The sequence below is a fragment of the Vipera ursinii genome, assembly GCF_947247035.1.
Source record: "Vipera ursinii genome assembly, chromosome: 5".
Taxonomy (NCBI): Eukaryota; Metazoa; Chordata; class Lepidosauria; order Squamata; family Viperidae; genus Vipera; species Vipera ursinii.
In genome coordinates, this window is record NC_139518.1 from 42,649,796 (window position 1) to 42,675,582 (window position 25,787).

General features: G+C 37.7%; 1 protein-coding gene across 1 annotated transcript in view; it reads right to left on the bottom strand.

Annotated features, from left to right (window-relative positions):
- Positions 1–7,313: 7,313 nt before the first annotated feature.
- Positions 7,314–25,787, bottom strand: part of HS6ST1 (heparan sulfate 6-O-sulfotransferase 1) — a 192,276-nt gene continuing 173,802 nt past the window's right edge. The window contains exon 2 of the mRNA XM_083363205.1: positions 7,314–9,542. Coding sequence (XP_083219331.1) covers positions 8,834–9,542 — 709 coding nt within the window. The 3' untranslated portion in view covers positions 7,314–8,833. The remainder of the gene's footprint in view (positions 9,543–25,787) is intronic.

The window sequence follows — 25,787 nt, forward strand, 5'->3', positions numbered from 1 at the left end:
AAAGGGAATTAGAATATCAATGACCTGGCATATAGACATAGACGCAGACATAGCAATGGAGAATGCACATATCCCAAAATATAACAGCAGGCCAAAAATCGTTCTGTATGCTTTATTTAATTTGCTAAGATCCAGTCTTGATCTAGACAGAAACAATTAGGTGACTATTCTTTTATTTCGTTTTGTCTGTTTTCGTAGTAGTTACTGAGATGAAGAAAGGAACACAATTCTTTCCCTTTGTAACATTTTTTTTAAAAAAGAAGCTATAAATAAATATATAAAGCTTTAGAAGTCATTTGATTCAGTTTAAACATTGCTTTTAGTTTCTGCAGCAAACATGCAGATCTTAGAGATTCGGTCCATTGGTAGATGCTCTCAGTGTTAATAAGAAAAGCCTGTTTGAGATCTCAAATGGGGGAGAAAAATGGAGCATAGAAAGATACCAGTTTATTGGATAAAGTCACCCAAAGAAAGGAGAGGAAATAGATCCTTGGGAATAGTTTGTTCATCGGCTTCATAATGTAACCTAGACATCTTAGTGAAATTAAAAACAGTTTGCATAAAGCAAGTAACATTTACATGATATCTGACTCAGTTGCAGAAGGGCTGATAGAAGCACTAGCGCTGACCAAAATTTGCTGAGGCATGGATGCAGATACTGCAACCTAAAATGATTTTGTAAAATGCAATTGAAAATCAGTTCAAGCCAGGAACACAAATAAATTAAAACATATACTAACATGTACAAAACAAGTCATCTTTTGAAAATAAGTTCAACAATTATTTTTCATAGCTCAGCACATGAGTTCAGTGTGTAGGAGGGAGCACCTGGGAAAAAGGCAGAGCAGAAAAAGCGGAAACTATAGGACAGAACGGGGTAGGGAATCATATGGTGGGGCACTTCCCCAAGATGCGCTTCAGGATTTATTAGAAATCAGAGATATTAACATAAAACCTTGACAAGAGGAAAACCTCAGTTGATCAGTATATGAATGCATGCAGCCAGTCTTGAAGACAATCCTTTGGTTGGCCAACTCCTCTTAGCTTTAAGGTCAAATATATATAAAATCTTAAACCTGTCCCTATGATTAATGAATGTGAGCAATAACAAAAAGAACAATGATTCTAATGGTATCATGGGAAACGTTTCAGCTTCTGTTACCTTCCAGGTAGTTATAAAGAACTGCATGGCTCGAATAGATTTGAAGACAGTAGAGGACTGTAGTATTCAAGTGATCAATGTATGTCTGTCAAAACTATCCTTAATTTGTGACTCATCTATAAATGTAAAATTATTCACTTCTAATTTAGATGCTTTAGAACTAAATTGACATTCAAACTTACCCTTTCCATTCAAAGCTAGACTAATATAGCACAATATACTGCTAGTCGTCTATGGTTTTCCAGGTGAAGGATCAGAGTGGCTTGGTGAAATGTGTGTAAACATGAATTGCATGTGTCAAAGATGAACTGGAAGCGAGCCTACATTCAGAAAGAAGACTTTGCAGTTGCCTCCTGAGGCCTTCTGCCCCCCCTTTGTCTCTCATCTTAAAAATCTTGTATTTCTAATTGAAAAAAACCAATGTAAGTCCAGCCTCATGTAATAGCACGGTTGTTTGGCAGTCCTTTGCATTCAGCATTCTAAGCAACTTTCTTTGCGCTTGCACAATTGGAAGCCTGGTGGGGTTTCATCATAAGAAATTGCTATTGCATTTAAAGAAAAGTCAAATAATAATGCATTCAGAAAATGAATTTGTCTCCAGAGAACATGATGGTATGTGTGTGTGTGTGTACACTAGATGGGAAATGTAGGAATTTATCAGGCTGACAGTCTTCTCCAGCTCTTAAGCAAAAATTTTTAAAATTACTGTTTGGTATTTTTTATTATTAAAGTAGAAACCCTTGAGGATAAACTTGGCATTGGCATATACTCTACCATTGAACCATGGCTTCCCTTGCCTAGCCATACTGATCCTGGTTAATGTTGGCCTTTCTCTTCCGTATAGTCTGCTAGTTAGGGTACAAGCATGCAATGTATATTTGCTCTGCCGTGCCTTTGCAATTCCACAGCCCCATTCAAATAACCTAACAAATTCTTTTTTAAAAAAAGATGTAGTATCTTTTTGCATAATTTTTAAAAAGCCATTATATTCATACTTTATTCTTGTCAGTCATCCTGAACCCCATTCTCTAGATGTATTTATATTGCAGCTACAGAATTTCCAGCCAGCAAAGGAAAAGGAATTTTAGCCAAAACATATTCAAGGTATACCAAGTGAGGGTTCGGTTGGCCAAAGCCCTTCTTCTCCCACTATTGCTGTAATTTCCAAGACAATTCTCTGTAAATTTTTTAAAAAATGGTTACAAGATCAGACATCTTGTAACATCCAAACCCTTAGATTAGAATGTAGCATTTCAGTGCATTTAATAAGACAGTGAGAGAAATGTTGCACAAGTACAATGAGCTATATTTTTCCATGCCAGTAATGGAGGAGAACCACTAGTTTTTTGTTTTGTTAAATTTTCCTAATAATTGTTTTGCAAAATCTTGTATCAATTCAGCCAAATAAAAAACTTCCTACTTGATCAGGCCAGAGGTCCATCTGGTCAAGCATCCTAATAGTCAGCTAGCTCCCTGTATCTCAATCTTAACAACCTTAAGATGTATAAACTTCAGCACCCAGAATTCCCCAATCATCACTTAGCTAGATAATTCTAGAAAAGTCAACTCCTATTGTTACCCAGCAACTGGTATACATAGAAGCATATACTTCTGAAATTGCTTGTTTTCGTTGTCAGGGCTAGGAGCTGATTTCCTATAAGAACACAAGACTGAGTGCAGTGGGTAATTCATCTTTTGTAATTACTCTTCTCTATTATGAAATTTCACAAGGGAAAGCTGCCATCAGCCTAATCCCAGTGTACTCCAAGTTGGAAAGCTTTGTTAATTATATCTGTTTCTGGAAAGGATCTTCCAGTCATAACAAACTGACAAGAAATCTAATATATTGTGTTATATGAAAAATACTTACCGGTAGCTGGCTTATGGTCTCAGAACTATTCCACATATCCCCAATCAGCTCTCATTTCAGAAGGCTTCTGCAGAAAACATTTTTTTAAGTAATTTCAATGAAGATTCAGCTAATGTGCTGGCTGGTATTGCAAAATTCTCTTTTACTAAAAGTCCAGAGCCAATGTCCTAGAATACTAGGGAGTGCTGGGGAAAGGATGTGTGTTGTTGGAAACGTTTATGACATTTGTTCCGCAGTGATTGCTCTGACTAAATAAGCATGCTGATTTTAAATAGCTATAGGAGATGTTTTCTAGACTCCCCCAGCACCAGTGCTGCTGACCTTATAAACTGCTCTTGGCAGAGTTAAGGAAAGTTCAGAAGATGATATGAAGGTTGAAAAGACACAGCAGGAGGTACCAAAAAGTGTATATTGCTATACACTTTTTACTATATTGCTATATTGTAGATAAAGAATTTTAAACTAAGCACGTTTTTCCTTTCCAGTATCATTGATCTGCTCTTGAACTATCTGGTCACACAAGTAATAAACAATATAAAATGTCTTCCCATGATATTAATGAATTCTTCTAAACAGCCATATTTGGTGTCAGATTAAAGTCCCATCCACTTTTTTCTTTTCTTTATCCTTATAATAGTCCTTATAATTTAAATATCTCGGACTGATTTCCTTTATTTCTCACACTCAGTCATATTTATTTATTTATTTTGGGGACTTATATGCCACCCTATCTCCCGAAGGACTCAGGGTGGCTAACAACAATAAAAAACAACAATACAAAAATTAAAAAAGAATTAAATAACAGCCCCAAAATAAATTAACTACACAGTTAAAAATTAAAACATATTTAAAAACCCATCATAGCTTCTTTGCCTTTGAAGTTTCAGTTCTTTTTGTCCAACTTAGATGCTTTAGTCCAAATGATTTTGAATCATTTAAATGTCTTTGTAACAGTATAATATCTAAAACCAATCGGGTTTCAGGCCCGGGTACAGCACGGAGACGGCATTGGTCGCTCTGGTGAATGATCTCTGGAGGGCTCGGGACGGGATATTCCTCTGTCCTAGTCCTATTAGACCTTTCAGCGGCTTTCGATACCATCGACCATGGTATCTTGCTGCAGCGTCTCAGGGGATTGGGAGGCACGGTTTTTCAGTGGTTCTCCTCCTATCTACTGGGACGTTCGCAGTCGGTGTTGGCAGGGGGGCAGAGGTCGACCTCGAGGCCTCTCGCTTGTGGAGTCCCTCAGGGGTCGGTCCTCTCACCTCTCCTGTTCAACATCTACATGAAACCGCTGGGTGAGATCATTCGTGGTTTTGGAGTTGGGTATCATCAGTATGCTGATGATACCCAGCTTTTCATTTCGATCCCAAACCACCCCAGTGATGCCCTCGACGTGATGTCCTGCTGCCTGGAAGTGGTTCGGGTCTGGATGGGGAGGAACAGGCTTCAACTCAACCCTGACAAGACTGAGTGGCTGTGCGTACCGGCATCTTGGGATATTCAGGATATCCCATCTCTTTCTATGGGGGGGGAGTTATTACCCCCCGTAGATAGGGCTCGCAACTTGGGAGTCCTCCTAGATTCACAGCTTTCTTTAGAAGACCATATAATAGCTGTGACTAGGGGGGCCTTCGCCCAGGTCCGCCTGGTGCGTCAGTTGCGGCCCTATTTAGACCGGGATGCCTTACGTACGGTCACTCACGCGCTCATGACCTCTCGTTTGGACTACTGCAACGCTCTCTACATGGGGCTGCCCTTGAAGACCACTCGGAGGCTCCAACTGGTACAGAATGCAGCCGCGAGAGTTGTGTTGGGAGTTTCCCGATACTCCCATGTTACACCTCTGCTCCGCGAGCTTTCATTGGCTTCCAGTTGTCTTCCGGGTGAGATTCAAGGTGTTGGTAATGACCTACAAAGCCCTACATGGCATGGGTCCAGAATACCTTAGGGAGCACCTGCGGCCGGCGTCAACTTCCCTCCGCCCAGTACGCTCCCACAGAGAGGGCCTCTTCAGGGTGCCACCGGTCAAAGAATGTCGACTGGTGGCCCCCAGGGGGAGGGCGTTCTCTGTGGGCGCGCCGAATTTATGGAACCATCTTCCGGTTGAGCTCCGGATGGCGCCCGACCTCCGCTCCTTCCAGCGTGATCTAAAGACTTACCTCTTCAAACAAGCTGGCCTGGCCTGATGGGATGGGGTTGGGTTTTATTAATGTGTTTTAACATATTTTTAATGTGTTTTAACTTATTTTAAGAGTTGTGGGCATTTTGCTTAATCTCTTTTAATTTTTGTATTTTGTCTTTCAACATGTACTGCCCTGTTCACCGCCCTGAGACCTTCGGGAGAAGGGCGGTATACAAATAAAATTAATAATAATAATAATAATAATAATAATAATAATAATAATAATAATAATAATAATATTAATAATCTTAGCAAAATTTGGGAAGACACTTGAACTATTGTGACAGGCCATGAAATTGATATTTCCCTCTGCTGCAAGAAGCTGTTTATATTGTGATCTAAGCACAAAATGACCACACACTCATTTACTTTGGCGCTGAAGCTGACAATAATATCCAGCAGTTTTTATTTTCTTAGTTTTTACTTATAAAAACATCAAACAAAAACATTGGAGAAAGCCTATTATCACAGGAAGATCCATTAGGGTTTTTCATCCAGGTTGTTGTGGAAATTAAATGTAAACACAAAAAAACTAGTTTCCTTTTATCTTTATCCACGCTATGAAGAAGCCCTAGAAACTTGCTATTTGTTGTACAAAGCCTAATATAACAGGCTCTCTGCTGTTCACACTATGCATATTGATTAGTTGCTGCAGTGCATTTTTGTAAGACCATAGCGATCACAGTATAAACATGCTGAGTAAACCTCCATATTCTGCATATCAAAAACTGCAGATGCTTTTGCCGGCAGATAATTTTAAAAGGTTTTTTTTTATTTGTTACAAAAATCCAGAGTTTTCCAGAGAATTAGCAGACTGTTGTTAATTCCTAAATTTAAGATTTAGGGATATAAAGTCCACCCACTCCACCCAAATTATATTCAAATGCTTAGTTTTGATGAGCTGTGAATACGAAGGGCTTTTCCAAATAAAGCAGCCAGCCTTTGCACTGACAGAGCTGCCAAATATTTGTACTTAAGAACTAGCGTATCTTTCAGGATGTAGGTCATTACAGGTCCCTTGATATTTGTCTTAAACACTGAAATAGATGGATAACATTATGTTTAAATCAAGTTTTCCTTCTGTTATCGCTCACTGTTCTTTGGGTGAAACATAGAAGCAGCAAGCTGAGCATATATAATGGGTTGCGTAATTAGGTTACAGAATTTCCTTAGGAAAAGGACCAACTCTTGGGCAAGAGGTAGGCAACCTTGGCTCTTTTATGACGCATGGACTTCAACTCCCAGAATTTCTGAGCCAGTGCTGGCTCAGGAATTCTGGGAGTTGAAGTCCACATGTCATAAAAGAGCCAAGGTTGCCTACCCATCTTAGGCCATGAAGAATGACAACTTCCCCACTGAAAACTGTGGGAAAGAATACAGCTAGTTCTCGACTCATGACCACAATTGGCAACAGAATTTCTTTTGCTATACACGGTGGTTGTTAAGTGAGTCACACCCAATTTTACTTTTTGTTACGTTTGTCAAGCGAATCATTGCATTATTAAGTGAATCACATTGCATGATTAAAGAATTATTCATTCTTTAAATGAATCCAATTTCCCACATTGATTTTGCTTGCTGGAAGCCAGCTTGGAAGGTTGCAAATGTTGGTCACATGATTCTGGAACACTGCAACTTTCGTAAATACATGCCAGTTGCCAAGTGCCTGAATTTTTATCATGTGACCAAAGAGAATGCTGCAAAGGTTGCAAATGCAAGGACCAGTTGTAAGTCACTGTTTTGGTGCCATTGTAACTTTGAATGGTTGTGAAATGAATAGCTCTAAGTTGAGTACTACTATATTGAGATACAGAACCACAAGGAAGTTCCATACTTTCTTGTGCTGAAAACCATGTGGAACAAATATACTAGCTTCTCTCTATGATGCAGAGTGAACCTGATCTTTGAGAATCAGCTGACAACCTTCATATTCAAGTACTACCAACAGTTTAACTATTTGTATCCAAGAGAACAGAAACAATAAATCATAATGACAAACACAATTTGGTTTCCTTCAGTCTCTCATTTTATAAAACTGTTTAAAAACTTATAAAAGTGTTTAGAAAATAAAGAAACATAGGTTTTTGGAGAGACAGTAAATAATAATTGGATGCTTTCAAAAAGAAAAAAAATGATATGGTATTGTGAAAATTTTTGTTTAATAAGTACAAGACTTAAAAAATCAGAGCTTGAAGTGAGAATGACTGAGCACTTCCAATTTTACAAGGGTTCCTATTTGCTCAAAAATAAGAAAGCAAGTCAGACAGGTGAACTCTCCTTCAAATAAGCAAATGACTTCATGGACACATCCGTGCAGGATTAGTTTTTAGTAATGGTATGGAAGTACCACAATTGTGGGATTATTATTTTTTTCAATTTTCTCATCTGGTCTAAAGCCTTAGTATCCTCTTATTATCGTACTCATAAGTCTGCTTAGGTTTTCAGCCCAAACATGATCAGCCAAGTCCTGCAATGTCTTAAATTCAACATCAGCACTCCAATAAATAGTGGATATTATCCAGTGAAAATTAGTTGCATCTAAATCTCCCTGACATCAATCAGTGGAGCTTAATTACTTCATTAAATTTTAAGTTAGCCTCATTTGATCTACAACTTAAAATGATCTAATTTTTATTGTATAGCAGTCACTATACAGCCATGGACAATATGTAATGCCAAATAATGAACAATCACTTTGAATAATAACTGTGTCTTATTAAATCAATATCCAACCAGAGGGAAAGAATATTTTCCATAATGAGCAGAAGAACAACCAAATGATAATTTAGAGTTTGCATAGGATATGTTGGCCTCAGTTGATCAATTTATTGGAGTGATACATAACCAGTCTTTCTCTAGGAAAAGATTTTTTTATCATTTTGTGATGAGATCACTTACAGTTAGTTTTACAAGGGATTTAATTCTTTCTTTAACAAAAGCTGAGAAAATGTACACAGATTCACCAGTTGTTTTGGTAGAGTGTGAATGTATGCATGCAAAACACCAGTGCCATGTAATCCAAACTTCAGTCCCCAATTCGTAGTCCAGGCTTTAATCTGTTTGCTGAATGTTTCTATTCTCTATTTTTAAAATTTCCTTTTAGTTTGACTGCTGTTGGTTGTATTCTGCCTTTGTTTTAGCCATGATTTCAATCTGAAGTCAAGCAGCTGAATCTGGGACCAAGTCATTGTGTGGCAGGTTCACTGCCATTATTATGACGTTCATCACTGAACATCTCACATAGAAAAGGGAGGAAGAAATTGATTCTTTGAAGCTTACTTGCTATTGCCGATGGAGAAGAGTGGTATAAAGCTGCTCTCTCTGTCTAGATCTGCATCTAGGAGATGAAATATGAGGTGTTATTTGGCCTCAGTTCTAAGGGACTACACTTGTGCATTTTAAACTCTGAGCTCACTAGGACTCTTTTTTATTATTTTTATTTTGTTTTATTAAGAACCCCATTGGTCTTGTAAGAAACAGTAAAAAGACCCTTTGCTTAAAGAAGCATTCTACTTTCTGTTTTACAGACTGTTTTAAATATTTTTTTTTTAAATTCCATGTTCTTTTGTAATGGAAACACTAATATCTTGTTTTTTTGTATAAAATTCTTTCAATGCTACCACTTCTCTATAATATGGCTCATGTAGTCCTCGGTAGGCAACCGTCCTTGTTCTTCGGTCTCTTCCCTGGGAAGTGCTTCATTCGATCGGTGAAGAAGCCTTTCTTCCCGATTCTTTATTCTCTGCTCCATCCTTTCCAGCTGCCTCTTGTACTGATAGCGCTGTTGGAAGAGGTCTTTTGCATAGTCGTACAGCTGCATGTCCAAGTCATTAAGTTCTTCAATCCTCCGTATGGTCTTGGTGTCCACCTCTACTCCACCTGCTCTTGTGCTATTATACTGCATGAATGGCCTGATAAATTTTAGATTGAAAGTTCTCTCAAACAAATACTGGGTTTTTCTCTGGAATTCTGTCAAGCCAAAAAAGGCCATGTCTCTGAGATTTTTCTTGGCACTTTCCAGCAGTATCTGTGCTCGCTTGTTTTCTGGTATGAAGGACATATTATAGCAGCCTACCAAGCTCAGATCAGCCAACATCCTCACTTGGCGATTGTTAGCTAAGTTATATGGGCAATCCATGAACTCCTGAAGAGTGCAGCCTGACCAGTCCGTGCCTTCATAGCACGATGGCAGCTCTTCAGGGGTTGGTGTCCGGCCATCACACATATGCAAGGATGTTTTCCAGGTAGCTCCTCGTTGGACATGCCTCCATTCACTGAGATAACGGGACACAGGATCCCTTAGCAGAGTGATGTAATAAAACTTCCTGTAAGAGAGAGAAAAATGCATGAAAGAATTACAGACTGTACGCATAATTATTTTTACTTTATTATTTATTTATTAGATTTATTGGCCATCCATCTCACCACAGGGTAGCATCCAGTGACAGTTAACAGTATTAATTTGTTTCTTATTAATTTTTAAGGTTTACATTATCTGAATCATACAGATTTCTTTTCCACTAAGCTCCACAGTACTAGTTTCAAACAGTGCCAACATAATTTAGTATAAATCAATGATATGTGGTCATTCAACAGTTCTTTTGGCATTAAGGATCAACTGACATTTCATATTATTATACACATTAAATGGGGAATGGGACAATTTGCTGCAGCCAACTCGCCATAGCCAACTCACTGTGAGACAACCTGACGTGGGACAATTTAACAACTCAGTTTAATTATTTAAAATAAACAAAATATTTTAGTTTTTGTCATTCACATTTCATTCTGTTCCTCCTTTTGCATCCTTTTAAAAAAATATTCTATGTCACCCTTTCTTTGATATTAGTGTAACCTTTGTCCCGCAGTGAGTTGTCCTGTAGCGAGTTGGCCATGGCAAGTTGTTCTGCAGCGAGTTGGCTGCGGCAAGTTGGCTGTGATGGGTTGGCTGTGGTGAGTTAACTGTGGTGAACTGGCTGTGGCAAATTGTCATAAATCCCATTAAATGTATATGGCAATAACAAAAACAGGAAACAGAAAGCTACAGAAGAAGAAACCTACAATACTTCTCATGAAAAATCACTTGTCATGAAAGGAACACAAGATAAGCAACAGTGGGCTTTTGCCCAATAAATGACAGAATAATCATGATCAGATCCTTCAGTATAATAAAACTACATATTTATGTACCTTAAGAGATCACTCAGAGTGAAAACTAGAAGAATTTTATGATACAATAGAAGAAGCCTTTTCTTTAGTAAAGGCTATGAATATCCCAATGGTTATGGGAGATCTGAATGCAAGTATAACAAACCCCAAGGAAATAATAATCTTGGGGAAGGGAGATCCTCTCCAAATAAAAATTGTCAGTGTTGTTCCTCAAGCAAGACCAAAACTTTGTCTATCTTGAACACTTAATCAGGGCAAATGGGAAAACTGATGAAATATCAACACAACTTGCCAGGGAAACATTTAGAGAACTGAATAATACTGTTACCTCAAGGGGAATGGATTTAGATTACGAATGACCATATGTATTTTTAGTCAATTCTCTTTTATGACATGGAATAAGGAAGGGTGAGAACAGACTGATAGTGTTTGAAATGTGGCTTTTAAGGAGAACGTTGAGAATTTTTTTGAATCTTAAAAGAATCTTGAATCTTGAAATCCTAGAGATGGTACAGAGAAAAGAAACCTCACAAAGGCCATCAAACAAAGAAAAATGTGATATTTGGTACATTTATTTAGCTACAATTATATACAAAGGACCCTGCAAGAAGGAACAGTGGAAGGAAAAAAAAGCCAATGACAGTAAGAGACACTTGGATACACATTACAGAATACACAATACACATTGCTAGTCTGAACTGGGACTCGGGATTGACAATCTCCTGGAAGGAGAAGATACTTGAATTGAACACATTAAATTATGCAATACTGCCCAATAAACATAGCTTAGATAACTTGTGCTTCAGATAGACAGAGCTCAAGTAACTTCCAAAACTAGATGGATGAACTCTAACCTAATTTTTAATCAATTAAAATTCTTCCAATTTTCTGTTCACATTGTAATCTTAATAGATTAATAGCAGGCACAATATTGAAAATGCATGATGTTAAAGATAAGCTCCCCAAATTACAGTGTTCTGTTCTATTTTATCAAAGCTAACTTTGATAAAGAAATAATATATTTTCTAAAATGCATATGTTCTGAATTATTAATTAATTAACTACACAGTATATACATGCCAAGTATGAGAACCAGTATGTGGGGTGGTTAAAGTGCTGGATTAGGAGTAGGTGGACCTGGATTCTGGTTCTCCCTTAGACACAGAAGCCGGACTCTTTTAACCCTGCACTGGGAAGTTGAAAAAACATCCCAGAAGAAGGAAATGGCAAATCGATTTTGTGGTGTTGCCAAGAAAGCTACAGAAATAATATAAATATGATAAATCAATAAAATGTTTTAAAAATCTGTCTGTCTGTATGTATTGCCTTCAAATCAGTGTTGACTGCAAGTCCCTGCGGTTTTCTTGGCAAGGTTTTTCAGAGGTAATTTGCCACTGCCTTTTTCCTAGGGCTGAGAGTGAATGATTGGCTCAGGATCACCCGGCTGGCTTCTTGTCTAAGGCCGGTTTAGCATTCACTGACTTGCTGGTGTTTAGCCTGGTGCCTTAACCACTACACCAAACTGTCTCTCCATGAAATTAGCAGGACTCATGATAAACCCTTTCCACACCATCAAACATACCAAGATATACAGGTCATAATTTAATCAATTAGGCCCAAAGCAAGGTGGAATTAAAAAAATACCAACTGATTTACAGAAAGCAAAGAGAGTGGGTACTACACGTATCCCCAAAGGATGTATGTTTCAGAGAATGGGAATCCCTACAGAGGAGACCTTCCATCTAACTGAAGTCTGAATTGCTGCTGCAGTGAACTCAAAGTCTGTGTTATCCTGTCATGCCAGGATTGCTATGCCAGTCATCTGGCTGTTGTATTTTGAGCTAATGTCCTGAATCCAATGTTTTATGTCTGGTATCACTGTATAATTTGTCTTGTATCATTGACTGAAATTTTCCAACTTTCTTTGCTCCGGCCCTGCTCTAATAGGTTTCTTTTCTGTGGCATTCAATAATGGTGAGGCAACTTTAAATGATTATGTTCAGGAGCTCATAATGAGAGCTCTTACAGCTGCTTACCCAAGAGTATTCCATATTCATGCTCCAGTGGAGACACTATAAATGCCCACACATACTTGCTTTCTTATTTATATTTAAGGAGAATAACAACCAGTATTTTGTTTTTAAAAAACTCTACCTTTATAAACCTTTATACAAGAAAATCAAACAAACCACTACCGCCTATATAAGGCACAATTACTACTCTATGCATAATTACTTTGAAGGAAACAAAATAAAATAGGGGAACCACTTCACCCTAACTTCCATCCACTCCATGGCTTTTCTATTCACTGAAATCTTATTGGTTTAAAGACTTTCCGTCAAAAGATATATATTGTATATAATTGGACAGAAATACTTTTTATGTGGACTGATAGCAGAAAAAGTTTAAATTCCTCTCCCCATCTTCCATAATCCTAAAGGTGCTCAGGCTTACTACTACTGCTATTCACATAACAAGAAACCATCAAAATATAGACGTAGCTTGAGTTATGACCACGGTCATTCAGATTTACAATGACTCTGAATGAGTGGGACTTACAATGGGTCCTGGAGTTCTGGCTGTCCCAACATCTCTGCGGATCCCATGTAATTGTGATTTGGTGCTTGCAGTCACTTGACTGCAATTTCCGATGTTCCCTGCCCACTTTCAACAAGCAAAGTCACTGAAGAAGCTAACAGGAAGTCAGCAGTTGGGAGCATGTGAGGTCCTTGCTTAAAAACCTGCATAATTCTTGTTTAGTTATGGCAACTGGGACTGTTTGAAGACATTTCATTTCTTATCCAAGACACTTCTTCAGCTCTGACTGACTTTCAAAAGAAAGCATTTGCATGTATAATGGTGAGGCAAGGTCAGACAGGTTTCCTAATTGATATAACCTGCATGAATATACTTACGCAAACACACACAAAAATAGGATTGACAAGCCCCTGGCTCCTATGGGCACAGCTCTGGGGCTTCCAACTGCTAACCTTCCACTGTTAACTTCCATATCACTATTGACTTCTTTCCAGAAAAAAATGCCCTCTCTGTAGGGGTTGTTCATAAAGAATAATGTGATTAACCCACCTTTCTCAGTACTTACTCAAAGGGCAGAGTCTGAAGTTAAAATCCTTTAGAATTGGTGGGATGATTCATTAATGAAATTAAAGTATATTGAGATGTAAATTGAAGGTAGGAAATTATGGGATTGGAAGATAGAGAGGAAGGAAAAGAAAGAGAAGAATTAATGAAATAATTCAAAACATTTTCTCTCAGCTAGGGATGTATACACAAGAACAGAATAAAATCAAATACAGAATAATAAAATAAATCAAAGATATTAAATCTAAAATCTTAATCAGCATCCGGCTCTATTGTTCTCTAGATTTTTGCATTTGTTCATCTATTCAAATTCCAGGAAATTTAGAATTGGAGTTGCTTATCTGGTTTTGTGCCAACCAGGAAAGAAATTCTCTACTCTACCCTATGAGAGAAAAGGAACAGGAAAGGAAAAATGGAGTTGCCTACCTGAGAGAAAGGGAAAAATCTTTTAATTCTGACTTTGATGACCTCCTCTCTCTTATCTAGATTGACAAGTTAGATTTGATTGATAGATTAAATTGATGCTTTCTTTTAATTCTTTCATATCTCTTTCTCTTGGGATAGGATTTCTTCCCATCCACTTTAGTACATTTCGCCAAAGAAGATTCTTGCCAGAGGCCAGTGGATTCTTTTCAATTACAACTACCATCTGCACAATTGAGTATGCTATGTGAGGATGATGGGAACTGTATTCCAACATCCTCTGTGGAAGTTTTGTAACAGTGGCTTTGTAAGGCATGGTATTTTCCAAATAACCTTGTTTACCTGAAATAATGGCAGTGAATTTAACATAATCCACCAGAAGGAAAAATGTGACCACATTGATTTGTGCTTAGATTGTAAGCCGCCCTGAGTCTTCGGAGAAGGGCGGGATATAAATGGGATTAAAATAAATAAAAAAATAAAAATAAATAAAATAAAACCCTCCCATTTTAAAGATAAATTGTTTCGGGGACAAAAATCCTAGGTCTTATTGTTACAAGAGTTAAAAAGAACATTTTATTTAAGTATGCATTCAGATTTTTTAAAAAGAATGAAAACAAAAAACTTGAAAATATCTTAATAGTGTAGCTTTTGCTGGTTTTCCAACACTCATCAGAGATATAGATGAGAAAAGAGTCTCCAAGAGAGAAGCTTTTACTAAGTGTTGGATTCAGAACACTTAGCTGGAAGTGGATTTTACCACAGCTTAGCAGAAGAATGGCATTTCAGTCAGTTAAGAGTCATAGCAAGTCACTGAATCTTGCTCAGCATTGGAAATCTTTCCAAATGTAGGAACTTGAAACCAGACTTTCAGTTGTTCCTTTCATCCTCTGATAAAGAAGGCATCAATCAATACAGGTTTTTTTTGCAATGGCATGAAAATATGTTATTGACAAGCCAGGAAACCAGACAAAGCATTTCCAGAAGATTTGGAAATCATCCAAGAGTTAGCATGAACAGGTTGCTTGGCAACCACATACCCAAATTATCCAATCTCTCTCAATAAACTCAAATGTGCATTAACCTGAGCTTTTAAATCCCAGTAGGCTTAGGGAGATGGCAGCAGGAAATTTACTCAGACCAGGAGGCCTCTGATATTTAGAGTTTCAGAGAAACTGCATTGAATTTCATTCATTTCAAGACCTGTGACTTGTGTCACAACCAACTCAGACCAATGTAAATGCAGCAGGGTTTCTATGCTACAATTTGAGGACCTAGAAACCTGCTTTCTACCTAATGAGAACTATTATACTGGCTTGGTCCCCATATTTCAATAAAATGTGGTTTATCTCATAGCCCATATAATTGGCTAGCTTTACATACAGTATAATGCTAAACTATAAATCACAGTTTACAAATTAGCAGTCTTTGTGTTGCAATATGCTCAGATTCTTTCTGACTGAACTTTTTTGGCATTGTGATGGAGCACCTGCAAGCTGAGATTAGTGTGTATTAAAACTTTGTTGGCTTAATCACAATTTGTTGAAATTGGCTAGGTTCAGACATATGTAGCTGTAAGCCATGATCTGCAATCAATAATGTCTGAGTTCACATATTACACTAAGCCAAAAGTGAACAAATCACATTATGTTGTAGTACAATGTTCCCATTTCCCTTCTGCTCCTAATTACGCATATTTTAGGCATGTGTGATTATGAAACCTGAAACAGGACAGTAGGAAAGTTAGCAAGAAGGTACAAATTCCAGGTAGCTTGCATGCAACTCCGCAGGCAGCTAAGTGACTGCTGCTGGGTAGGGAGGGCATGAAGTAGTGTGAAAGGATGTGAGGGAGGCATGGGGAGAGTTGGAGAGGGTGTGTGAGAGTGCATGGGGAAGGCATGGCGATGGATGCAAGGGTGCATGAGAGTGTGCGGAGGTGCGCAAGGTACAGGAGTATGTGAATGGCCAGTGCAGGGCAAGCACACAAGGGGTGAAGGAGAGAGTGTAAGTAAGTCTTACCTCAGCAATTTGCAACCTTTTCTGAGGGCTTTCCCACTAATTTTCTGGGGAAGCCAGCAAGGAAGGTCACAAATGGTGATCATATGATCACAGAGTGCTGCAACTGGTTGTGTAAGCCAGTTGCCAAGTGCCCAGATCATGATCACATGATCCATGGATGCTGGGACAGTTGAAACTCTGGGGTGTAACCATATTCACTCAGCCTTGTCGTAACTTCGAACAGTCACTGAACAAATAGTTGTAAATCAAAGTCTACCTGAATTAGTAGAATATTATAGTATATGCCTGGTAGAAGTCAAGATAATAAAGGTGGGATATAAATTAAATAAATAAATTTATAGATAAGTAAGTAATTTATCTCTATATCACAGTCTACAAAGCAATTATTTAGACTACAATATTTATTTTTGGAATTCATGGTGTCTGATTAATGATATAAGCAGCAGCACTTATCCTGGCTTAAGACTATGCAAAATTCTTAATATACTTTAGGGCAGGGGTCCCCAACCCCTGGTCTGTGGACTGGCATAGGTCCATGGCAACTGGGCCGCGCAAACAAGAGAAGCCCTATCCACAGAATTCAGGGAGCATGCAAAATCACACCCCATCCAGTCTGTGGAAAAAACTTTCTCCATGGAACTGGTCCCTTGTGTCCAAAAGGTTTGGGGCCACTGCTTTAGAGCAAGCTTCCCTATGTTGTTTTTTCTCCCACAATAAGAAACATAGAAGGGAATTTCTTGTTGCTTTACTTATTTTGTTCTTTGGTTTTAGATAAGCAATCAAGGAAATTATTGTGCATTGTGATTGATTCTCACTTCAAATTTATCCTACGTTAGGCATGGTATCATTTAATAAAGAATGGTAAATGATCTATGAAGAAAAGAGAAAAAAACAAAAATCAGACAGCCTACCAATTTAAATGCAATCTCACACCTGGTATATAAATATAGCAATCTGCTAAAATATGTCCCATCTTTTTTTACAAAAAATCTTTGACCCAATTAATCTTTTTTATATGCTTGTGTATTCCAAGACCATAGAGCCATATGCCATATGAAATCATACACGATGGCTGGGAAGAAACAAGAAATAACCAATTCCCAGTAGATAGAGATGTTGAGATGTTGAGAAGATAAATTGCCATGAAGAAAATAACTAAAATGCCAGCTGATACCCTTAATTGCATTATAACTGTATGCCAAGGAAAATGTCTGACCGGATACACGTTAAACATTAGCAGGTATTATTACATCGAGGAGATATTTTAGGTACATTCCATAGAGCACTGATGATCATAAAGGTTATTCTGACAGAATAGCCTGCCAAGAATATATCTGGAATATATTAAGAAAAAGTTATATTTGCAACTGTTTGCCACTGTTGCACCTTTTGACACTGTTTAGTAAATGAGAAGAATCTCAGTTCATTATGGTCTCATATTATGTTATAAATACTCTAAAGTCTAAATAAACAAGTAGGTAATAAGTACATATACAAAAATATACTTGATAAAAGTTAAATTCTCTAAAGTCTCTCTTATCTTTTGAAATTACAACATTAATTTCCATTTTTTTTCTCCACTCTCTCATCAACCACCTTTTCTATTTCAATATTACACACTTACCCACATACATAAACAAACAATTGGTAATAAATAAATGTGCTTCCTCTGAGAAAGTGCTCATTAAAATCTTGGTTTCTTGATTTTGCTAGGCACAAAACAACAATCAAAGTAACTATTGTCAGTAAAAGTAACACATTTTCCTTATATTTATATTTTCCTATTTGTGCGATTATACAAAGCAAAGGTTGCCACAAAAGTGAGAAGAACCATGTCCTTTTTCTTTAGGTCATGACAAAAACACATTCAGCCTCTCTCCTATGGCTTTTTAACATTACCAGACGTCACTAACCTATGCATATTTAGTGAATAGTGATTTACTGGTGCATTTTTCTAAAAGTCCATTTAAAACACCTGGCAGCATTAAAAAAAATGTTTTTTATGATATGAAATGTTAAGCAGTTTCATGAATGGACTCTTCTGACACAGATCATATCCTGCTGAATACTTTCTGAAACTGTCATAGGCCACATTCAGTCCAGTAGGTAACATTGGTCTAGTTGCTGTTTGTATAGCAGCAGGCTAAAAGGTTAAAGTGGACAATAAGGACAGCATTTTTTTCTGTTTTAAAATAGTATTTATAGTTATAGTTTATAGTTATAGTTTATTTGATTTATATACCGCCCTTCTCCTTGGTGGGACTCAGGGCGGTTCACAGGGCATATATAAGAAACACTATACAAAAATTAAAAAAGAATTAAATCCATGCCCAATTAAAAACAGTAGTACAGATTAAAAACAATTAAAAGCCCATAATCCCCCATCAGGCCAGACCAGCTAATTCGAACAGATGGGTCTTCAGGCCCCGACGGAAAGTTCGAAGGTCAGGTGCCATCCGGAGCTCCACCGGCAATTGATTCCATAAAGCCGGAGCCCCCACAGAGAAGGCCCTCCCCCTGGGGGCCACCAGTCGACATTCCCTGACTGGCGGCACCCTGAGGAGGCCCTCTCTGTGGGAACGCACAGGGCGGAGGGGAGTCGATGCCGGCAGCAGGTGGTCCCTGAGGTAACCCGGACCCATGCCATGTAGGGCCTTAAAGATCGTAACCAACACCTTGAACCTCACCCGAAAGACAACTGGTAACCAATGCAGCTCGCGGAGCAAAGGTGTAACATGGGAGTACCGGGAAACTCCCAAGACAACTCTCGCGGCCGCATTCTGTACCAGTTGGAGCCTCCGAGTGGTCTTCAAGGGAAGCCCCATGTAGAGAGCATTACAGTAGTCAAGGCGAGAGGTCACGAGCGCATGAGTGACTGTACACAGGGCATCCCGGTTCAGATAGGGCCGCAACTGGCGCACCAGGCGAACCTGGGCGAAAGCCCCCCTAGTCACGGCCACTATATGCTCTTCCAAAGTAAGCCGTGAATCTAGAAGGACTCCCAAGTTGCGAGCCCTATCCACGGGGGGTAAGAGCTCACCCCCCATAGAAAGAGATGGAACATTTGGAATGTCCCGGGATGCCGGAATGCACAGCCACTCAGTCTTGTCAGGGTTGAGCTGAAGTCTGTTCCTCCCCATCCAGACCCGAACCGCCTCCAGGCAACGGGACATCACGGCGAGGGCATCACTGGGGTGGTTTGGGGTCGAAAAGAAAAGTTGGGTATCATCGGCATACTGATGATACCCAACTCCAAAACCACGAATGATCTCACCCAGCGGTTTCATATAGATGTTGAACAGGAGAGGCGAGAGAACCGACCCCTGAGGAACTCCACAAACGAGAGACCTAGGGGCCGATCTCTGCCCCCCTGCCAACACCGACTCCGAGCGTCCCAGGAGATAGGAGGAGAACCACTGAAGAACTGTGCCTCCCACTCCCAATCCCCTGAGACGCCGCAGCAAGATACCATGGTCGATGGTATCGAAAGCCGCTGAGAGGTCTAATAGGACTAGGACAGAGGAATGTCCCCTATCCCGCGCCCTCCAGAGATCATTCACCAGAGCGACCAATGCCGTCTCCGTGCTGTACCCGGGCCTGAAACCCGATTGGTAGGGGTCCAGATAATCCGCTTCATCCAGGACCAGAGGGAGCTGATGCGCCACCACACTCTCAACAACCTTCGCAAGAAAGCGAAGGTTGGAGACTGGACGAAAGTTGTTCAAAACGGCTGGGTCCAGGGCAGGCAACTTTATTGAAGAAATTTTTAGCAAAATAAAAACCATAAACAAGAACAAAGAGAAAAGAGAAAAATAGTATATAGTTAAAGTAGAAAAAAAGAAAGAAAGGAAAAGGAAGATTATTATCAGGTGCAAAGATTCAGGACTAACCATTAGAGACTGCAGCATAGAAGATTTACTCAATTCTATACAGAATTTGGTCAACTTAACTGGCACAGAAATAAGGGTCAATAGAATTCAAGAAGGGCTGGACTTGGACCGCTTGTGAGAATGCAATGTTTTGTTTCCAACCTGGTCTTTTACATGTCCCATCTACACACTCTTTGCTACTAAAACCAAACCTATCCACCTTGCTGATGGTCATCATCTTCTTCCCTTTGCTTCCCCTTTTCCCAGCATTAGCAATTTCTCAAGGGAACTGGGTCTTTACATGCCCAAAATATGATAATTTGAGCACAGTTATTTGCATCTCTAGTGAAAAATCTAGATTGTTTTATTCTTTGATTACTGATGGTATTCTTAACATTTTCCAACATCTAGTTCAAAAACATATATTCAGTGAGAAATTGAGCAGTAAACTGCAAGAGGTGTAAATTCAAAATGGATGTAATGTTATTAATGATTGATTAGAATGCAAAAGTTGAAAAAAATAGAACAACTTAGAATCACAGGAAGATTTGGCTTGATAAAGGCAATATAGCAGGGGCTAGATTAACAGAGGTTTGCAAGCAGAATTCAAGATTATTGTAGACTTTCTACAATGAAAGCATGTGGACAGCACTGGAATCAAACAGAGACCACAACAAGTTGTGTCAGCAAACAATGATTTAGAGAACATAAAATATAAGATCAGTGTAAAGAATAGACTCAGTATGCTTAGATTAAAAAGGAGCAATTGAAACAGATGAGAATTCATGAAAACTGAAACAGAAAAATATTCCCAAAATTTCAAAGAAGAAAGATCCAAGTAGCTTTCATAGCAACCCATCATGATAGCTAGGGAAAGATGGAAGGACGAAAGCCTTGGGCAAAAATAGAGATGAATGTGACTGAATACTGACTTTCAGTGTTAAGTATGAAAGGACAAGGAAGGATAGCTCAGTCAATAATGTCAAAAAATAGAGAAAATAATAAGTAAAAAAAAAGAGAGTTTAAAAGAAGATTAGATAAACTACAGGAAAATTTACAGCTAAGGTAGGATTACTCAAACGTAATCATGGACAAGATCTGACAGAAGCAAATGAGGTTAAAGGAAACTGGAAAGACTATACTGAAACTCTCTAAAAAGGGGATTATAGACTGACAGGAACATTTGTTGGAAGAATTTGGGAACTGACTCCATTAGAAAGTGAGATATGACAGGCAATAGACCAGCTGTCAAACATTCAACCACTTAAAGTTGCAAGAAAAAAACAGCTAGTGTTAAGTGCTAGGTGTTCACAAATGCAAAGCAAAACTATGGCTTAGAGCAGGGGTCAGCAACCTGAAACAGTGAAAGAGCCACTCGGAACTGGTTCCCTCACAAAATGAAAAACTGGGAGCCGCAAAAAATATGTGCGCATGCGCATACATGCAAGCATACGCAGAACAGGATTTGACTGAAGAGTGGAGCCAAGGCGAGATATGCACCTACCCTGCATATTTGAATTGATTGGTTGAACTTTTTTAGTCCCACTTTTTTTTTTTTGACTGCACATGGCAGAGGACTGGGAGCCGCAGGAGACGGCTGAAAGAGCCGCATGTGGCTCCGGAGCCGCAGGTTGCAGACCTGTGGCTTAGAGACTGGTACATCTGTCAATCCTATAGAAGAGACTTGCAAGTGAAATGCACTACTAAGTGTTTGTTAGTATAATAATGCTGCTCTAATGTCTCAAGCAAAGTTTTGCTTAAAATCTTATGAAGGAGAGTCATATATGGAGAAATGCCAGATGAACAGAAAAGGCAGGATATGAAATCAGATAGCTAAGACGATGGAGAGAGAAAAAGAGAGCAAATAGGAAGTTGACTTGTGCTTTATTGATACAAGAAAAACTTTTGACAATGTAGAACATTCCAAAATGGAGAAATATGAGTAAGAGCTATGCCAAACTGATCGGCAATACTTTGCGTATCTGATGCAAGTAAATGATGTATCAGGAAAAAAATGATTATGCTCACTAAGCTAAGGGAATTAGAAGGAATAGAAAATGAATGGATGTGATCAAAGAACTAGAACACCCTACTGGTTATTACCAAAGACTGGTCAAGATGTTGAACTGCTTGTATATATGTTATCAGGAGACAAATTTGCTACAACAACACCTGGTCCATTCAAATGATAAATTTTTTATTATACAAATAAGATATGGCAAACCTGAGGATTCCCAGTTCCTCACAACTGTTTTGGTGGAGGCAAAAATTAAAATTGCTGCTGTTTTAAACAATCTAGTTTTCTGTTACATCCAAATAGTTTCACTGTATTTTAGATTAATGAAAAAAATCAGGACAAGAAAGCTTGCATCACTATAATTGGTATATAATGTGCCAAGTAAATATTCTGCTATAGATGATTATTTCTACTCCTATGGAATTCTAAACTCCTATCAGATTATACTGCTTCCACATTTAATAATTTGGTTTCAACACAAGTAAATACTGAATTAGGCAATGATATAGATTGGGTTTCCTCCCTGAACTATGCTGTAATGAGAAAAGGGTGGCTTATGAGAGAGACAAGAGGTAGTAAGAATAGAGGCTATAATAGCCTTCTTTGATCTGAAACCTTCCAAACACACATAGCTCTTATTAACTTGACCACTGGCTGAATCTAACAGAAATTACTGTCTAAAATACAACATCTGGCAGCACAATTTTCAGAAAGGATAAGACTGCCCAGTTAAAGCCATAATATGTGACCTTAGGTCAAACACTGATTGGATTCATACAACCTATTCAACCATAATGTGATTTGTTTGCTTTTGTTTTATTATATTTATCCAGATAATGTACTGTTAATGAACCAACTATTGGGATTTGGCATACAACAATTGTGATATATTCAGTTAGCTATGAATAAACGAACCTTGGCTTAGCATGATTTAATATAAGAGTCAGGCCATTTTCTTTTAATCTTACCTTTCAGGGCACTGAGAGAACAGCATGGTGAAAAACCTATGGGTACCATGCAAGTTGCCCAAAATTCAAAATATCAAAGGAAAAAAAAACCAGAGAAACAAATCAGTAACAAGAAGGACAGTTTATGGGAAGTGTAGAGAGATTTGGGTCATCTCTCTTGTTTTGCATGACTTCTTTAATGATCCTAGGTAACAATCTCTCCGTTTCATTTTCTCATCTTTTAAATTGAGTATTAATGAACAGCACCTCTTCTAGGGCAAGTATAAACATCAGCCAGATGTAGATACTACAGAGCGTTTATTATTTACTTATTAGATTCCATTGCAGAAATCTTAGTTGCTGTCATAGTATTAGTGTCTGTCAAATTAAAATATTCCATTCTGTAATAAAACGAAGAGGGAGGGGTGTGGATAAATTTGCCAGATGGTGCTGTAAATCAGATCTTTCCTCTAAGGCTAGGAAATTTTCCTGAATGATTTATTATAAAGCAACAATAATCTGAAATACACAGTAACGCACAACAGTTAAGACAGCTGTTGCAGTGGTTTAAGAAGGGAGGACTGATCACCACAAGTGGACAAATTTTCTAAATAACATTGTCTAGAAATCTGCATGCAGACTAAGTAAAATGAATAAAAACTAAACTGTAGTGAATTAAGATCCACATGAACCTTCTTTAAGTGATTGATGAAGGTTTCTGCCAAGGCTTGGCAGAAACAGTATTGTATCTCTTGAGAAGTGGTACTAATCTTCTGGTAGAAGCAAGATGCAGACAGAGTAACTAAAATGGATAAAAGCTAAACTCTAGAGTTTAGTGAATTAATATCCACATGATCTTTTTAAAGTGGTTGATATAAAAGAGATGAACGGACCAAAGCTTGGCGGAAACAGAATTGTAATTCTTGAGAAGTGGTACTTATCTTTTGGTAGAAGGAAGATGCAGACAGAATACAGTATGTGGAGATACACTTTGCACTCTAGAAGTCAATGAAACCTGTCACTATGAATGATAACAATAGGAACAACCAATAGTCGTGTAATCTAGGCAAAAAGCACAGATGTGTTTTTTAATCAGCCAGTCAAAGTAAAGGGACATATCTACAGAATTTTCAAAACAATGGCTGGAACGATGCCTTAAAAATGTCATGGAAAAATATGGGACTCTTTCAGAAGGCAAATAGATATAAACAAACTGAAAACTGATCCTAGCAAAGGTACTGATTAGTAGAATAACAAAAACCGTTGCTTTCTGAAAGAATGACACACTACAGAAATTATACTAGTTTCCTCCTCCTCTCCTTTCTTCTCCGTCCTGTTCTTTTTCCTCCTCTTCCACAGAATATTTAAACTTCATTTGTTTGAAAATACCAATATATATTTCTGTCTGGAAATTAAAGCTTACTTCCAATTTTGAACAGAATATGGAATATCCAATTGCTTTATGTCATCTGATACCCTGTATTCAAGGCATCTAAATCAACCAATGTCAGATAAATAAATTAAATAATATACATTGTTCAATTTAAGAATCATCACTTCAAAGACTCTTCTGAAACACAGTGGCAAAATTGAGTAGTTAAATAATTTTAAGCACAGTGAAGGTTGAAATACAGAAGTGATTAATTCACATATTTGTTCTTTTAATTTTACATAGTTTTGGATCACCTGTATGGAATAAAATATCTGCATGATATTTAATGAGAACCAGAGCAATATAATTTACTCGAATGCCAACTCTTTCTATAGACATTTTGAAGCAATATGTGCAATTTCTTAACAGTTATTGTTTAAAACAGAAAAGAGAATGATGCTTTTTGTTCAACTGCATAAAGATATTTCATGAGATTTGTTTCCTTGCCTTACTTGCAATTCATGGGCTTATATAATTATTGAACAGATGCAGACCAGCTGGCTGATGCTGGTATAAACTTGCTGGAAAAAGGAAGGCTGACAATGTGTAATGAATTGTAAACAGATTATTTGAATCCAGATACTGATATTTCTATCAATAACTAATTTACTCCCTTGGTCTCACAAGTTCTAGAGCATCACAAATTTCCAGAAGGTAATTTTCTTTGTTTTTTATTATCATATCCTGACTGTTCATTATTCTACACTACACTATACTACACACAAACAAACACAGACACAGACACACTATTTGTTGACCTTGACTGCTGGCTTGATTCTAAATATATCAAAAGAACATTAAACTATGGCACTGATGATAAACTATAATTACCAAAATATATAAATTTTATTGAAATTTTAAATAGGGGAAAACAGATTAAAATGTATGATAAAATGGTCTAAGAATGTTGATTATAATATACAAATGAATCATTCAGAAAATATGGTTAAAGGTGCTGGTAGAAATTATCTAGAATGTGTAAAGGTACTTCATATATATATTTCAATATATGATTATTATGGAAAGATTAATATATGCACAAAGATAGAAAGATTTGGCGTTACTCACCATAGTAGAATGATTGGTGAAATTTGCTGAGATGGACAAATTGACTTCTTTGATTAGAGAAAAGTAATTACTGACACTCATCAATGAATGGAAACCAATTATGGACTTTTTGTGCAAGAAAGAAAATGATTTTTGTGATTTATGGTTTGGATGATAAGAAACAATAGGTTAGAAAAATAACTAAATCATGATGAAATTGGAGTCATTTGATTAGAAGTGTATGTGATGGGGATAATGGAATATATATATAAAGTTTTACATATATATAAAAATGAAATCTGGATAAGATGATGATATTCTTTCTCTCACACACGCACATATAGACACACTCACACAGAGAATCAAATATTTTGACATAGAACCAAATATTCTGATGTAGAATCAAGTATTATTAAACCAAAAAGCCATCATACATAAGCCACTAAAATGATTTAGATTCGGTGCTAGCTATAGGATATGTCAAAAGGTAACTGAAAATACCGTTACTCAAGCAAACATCCACTAGATGGCACTTTTGTTACTCT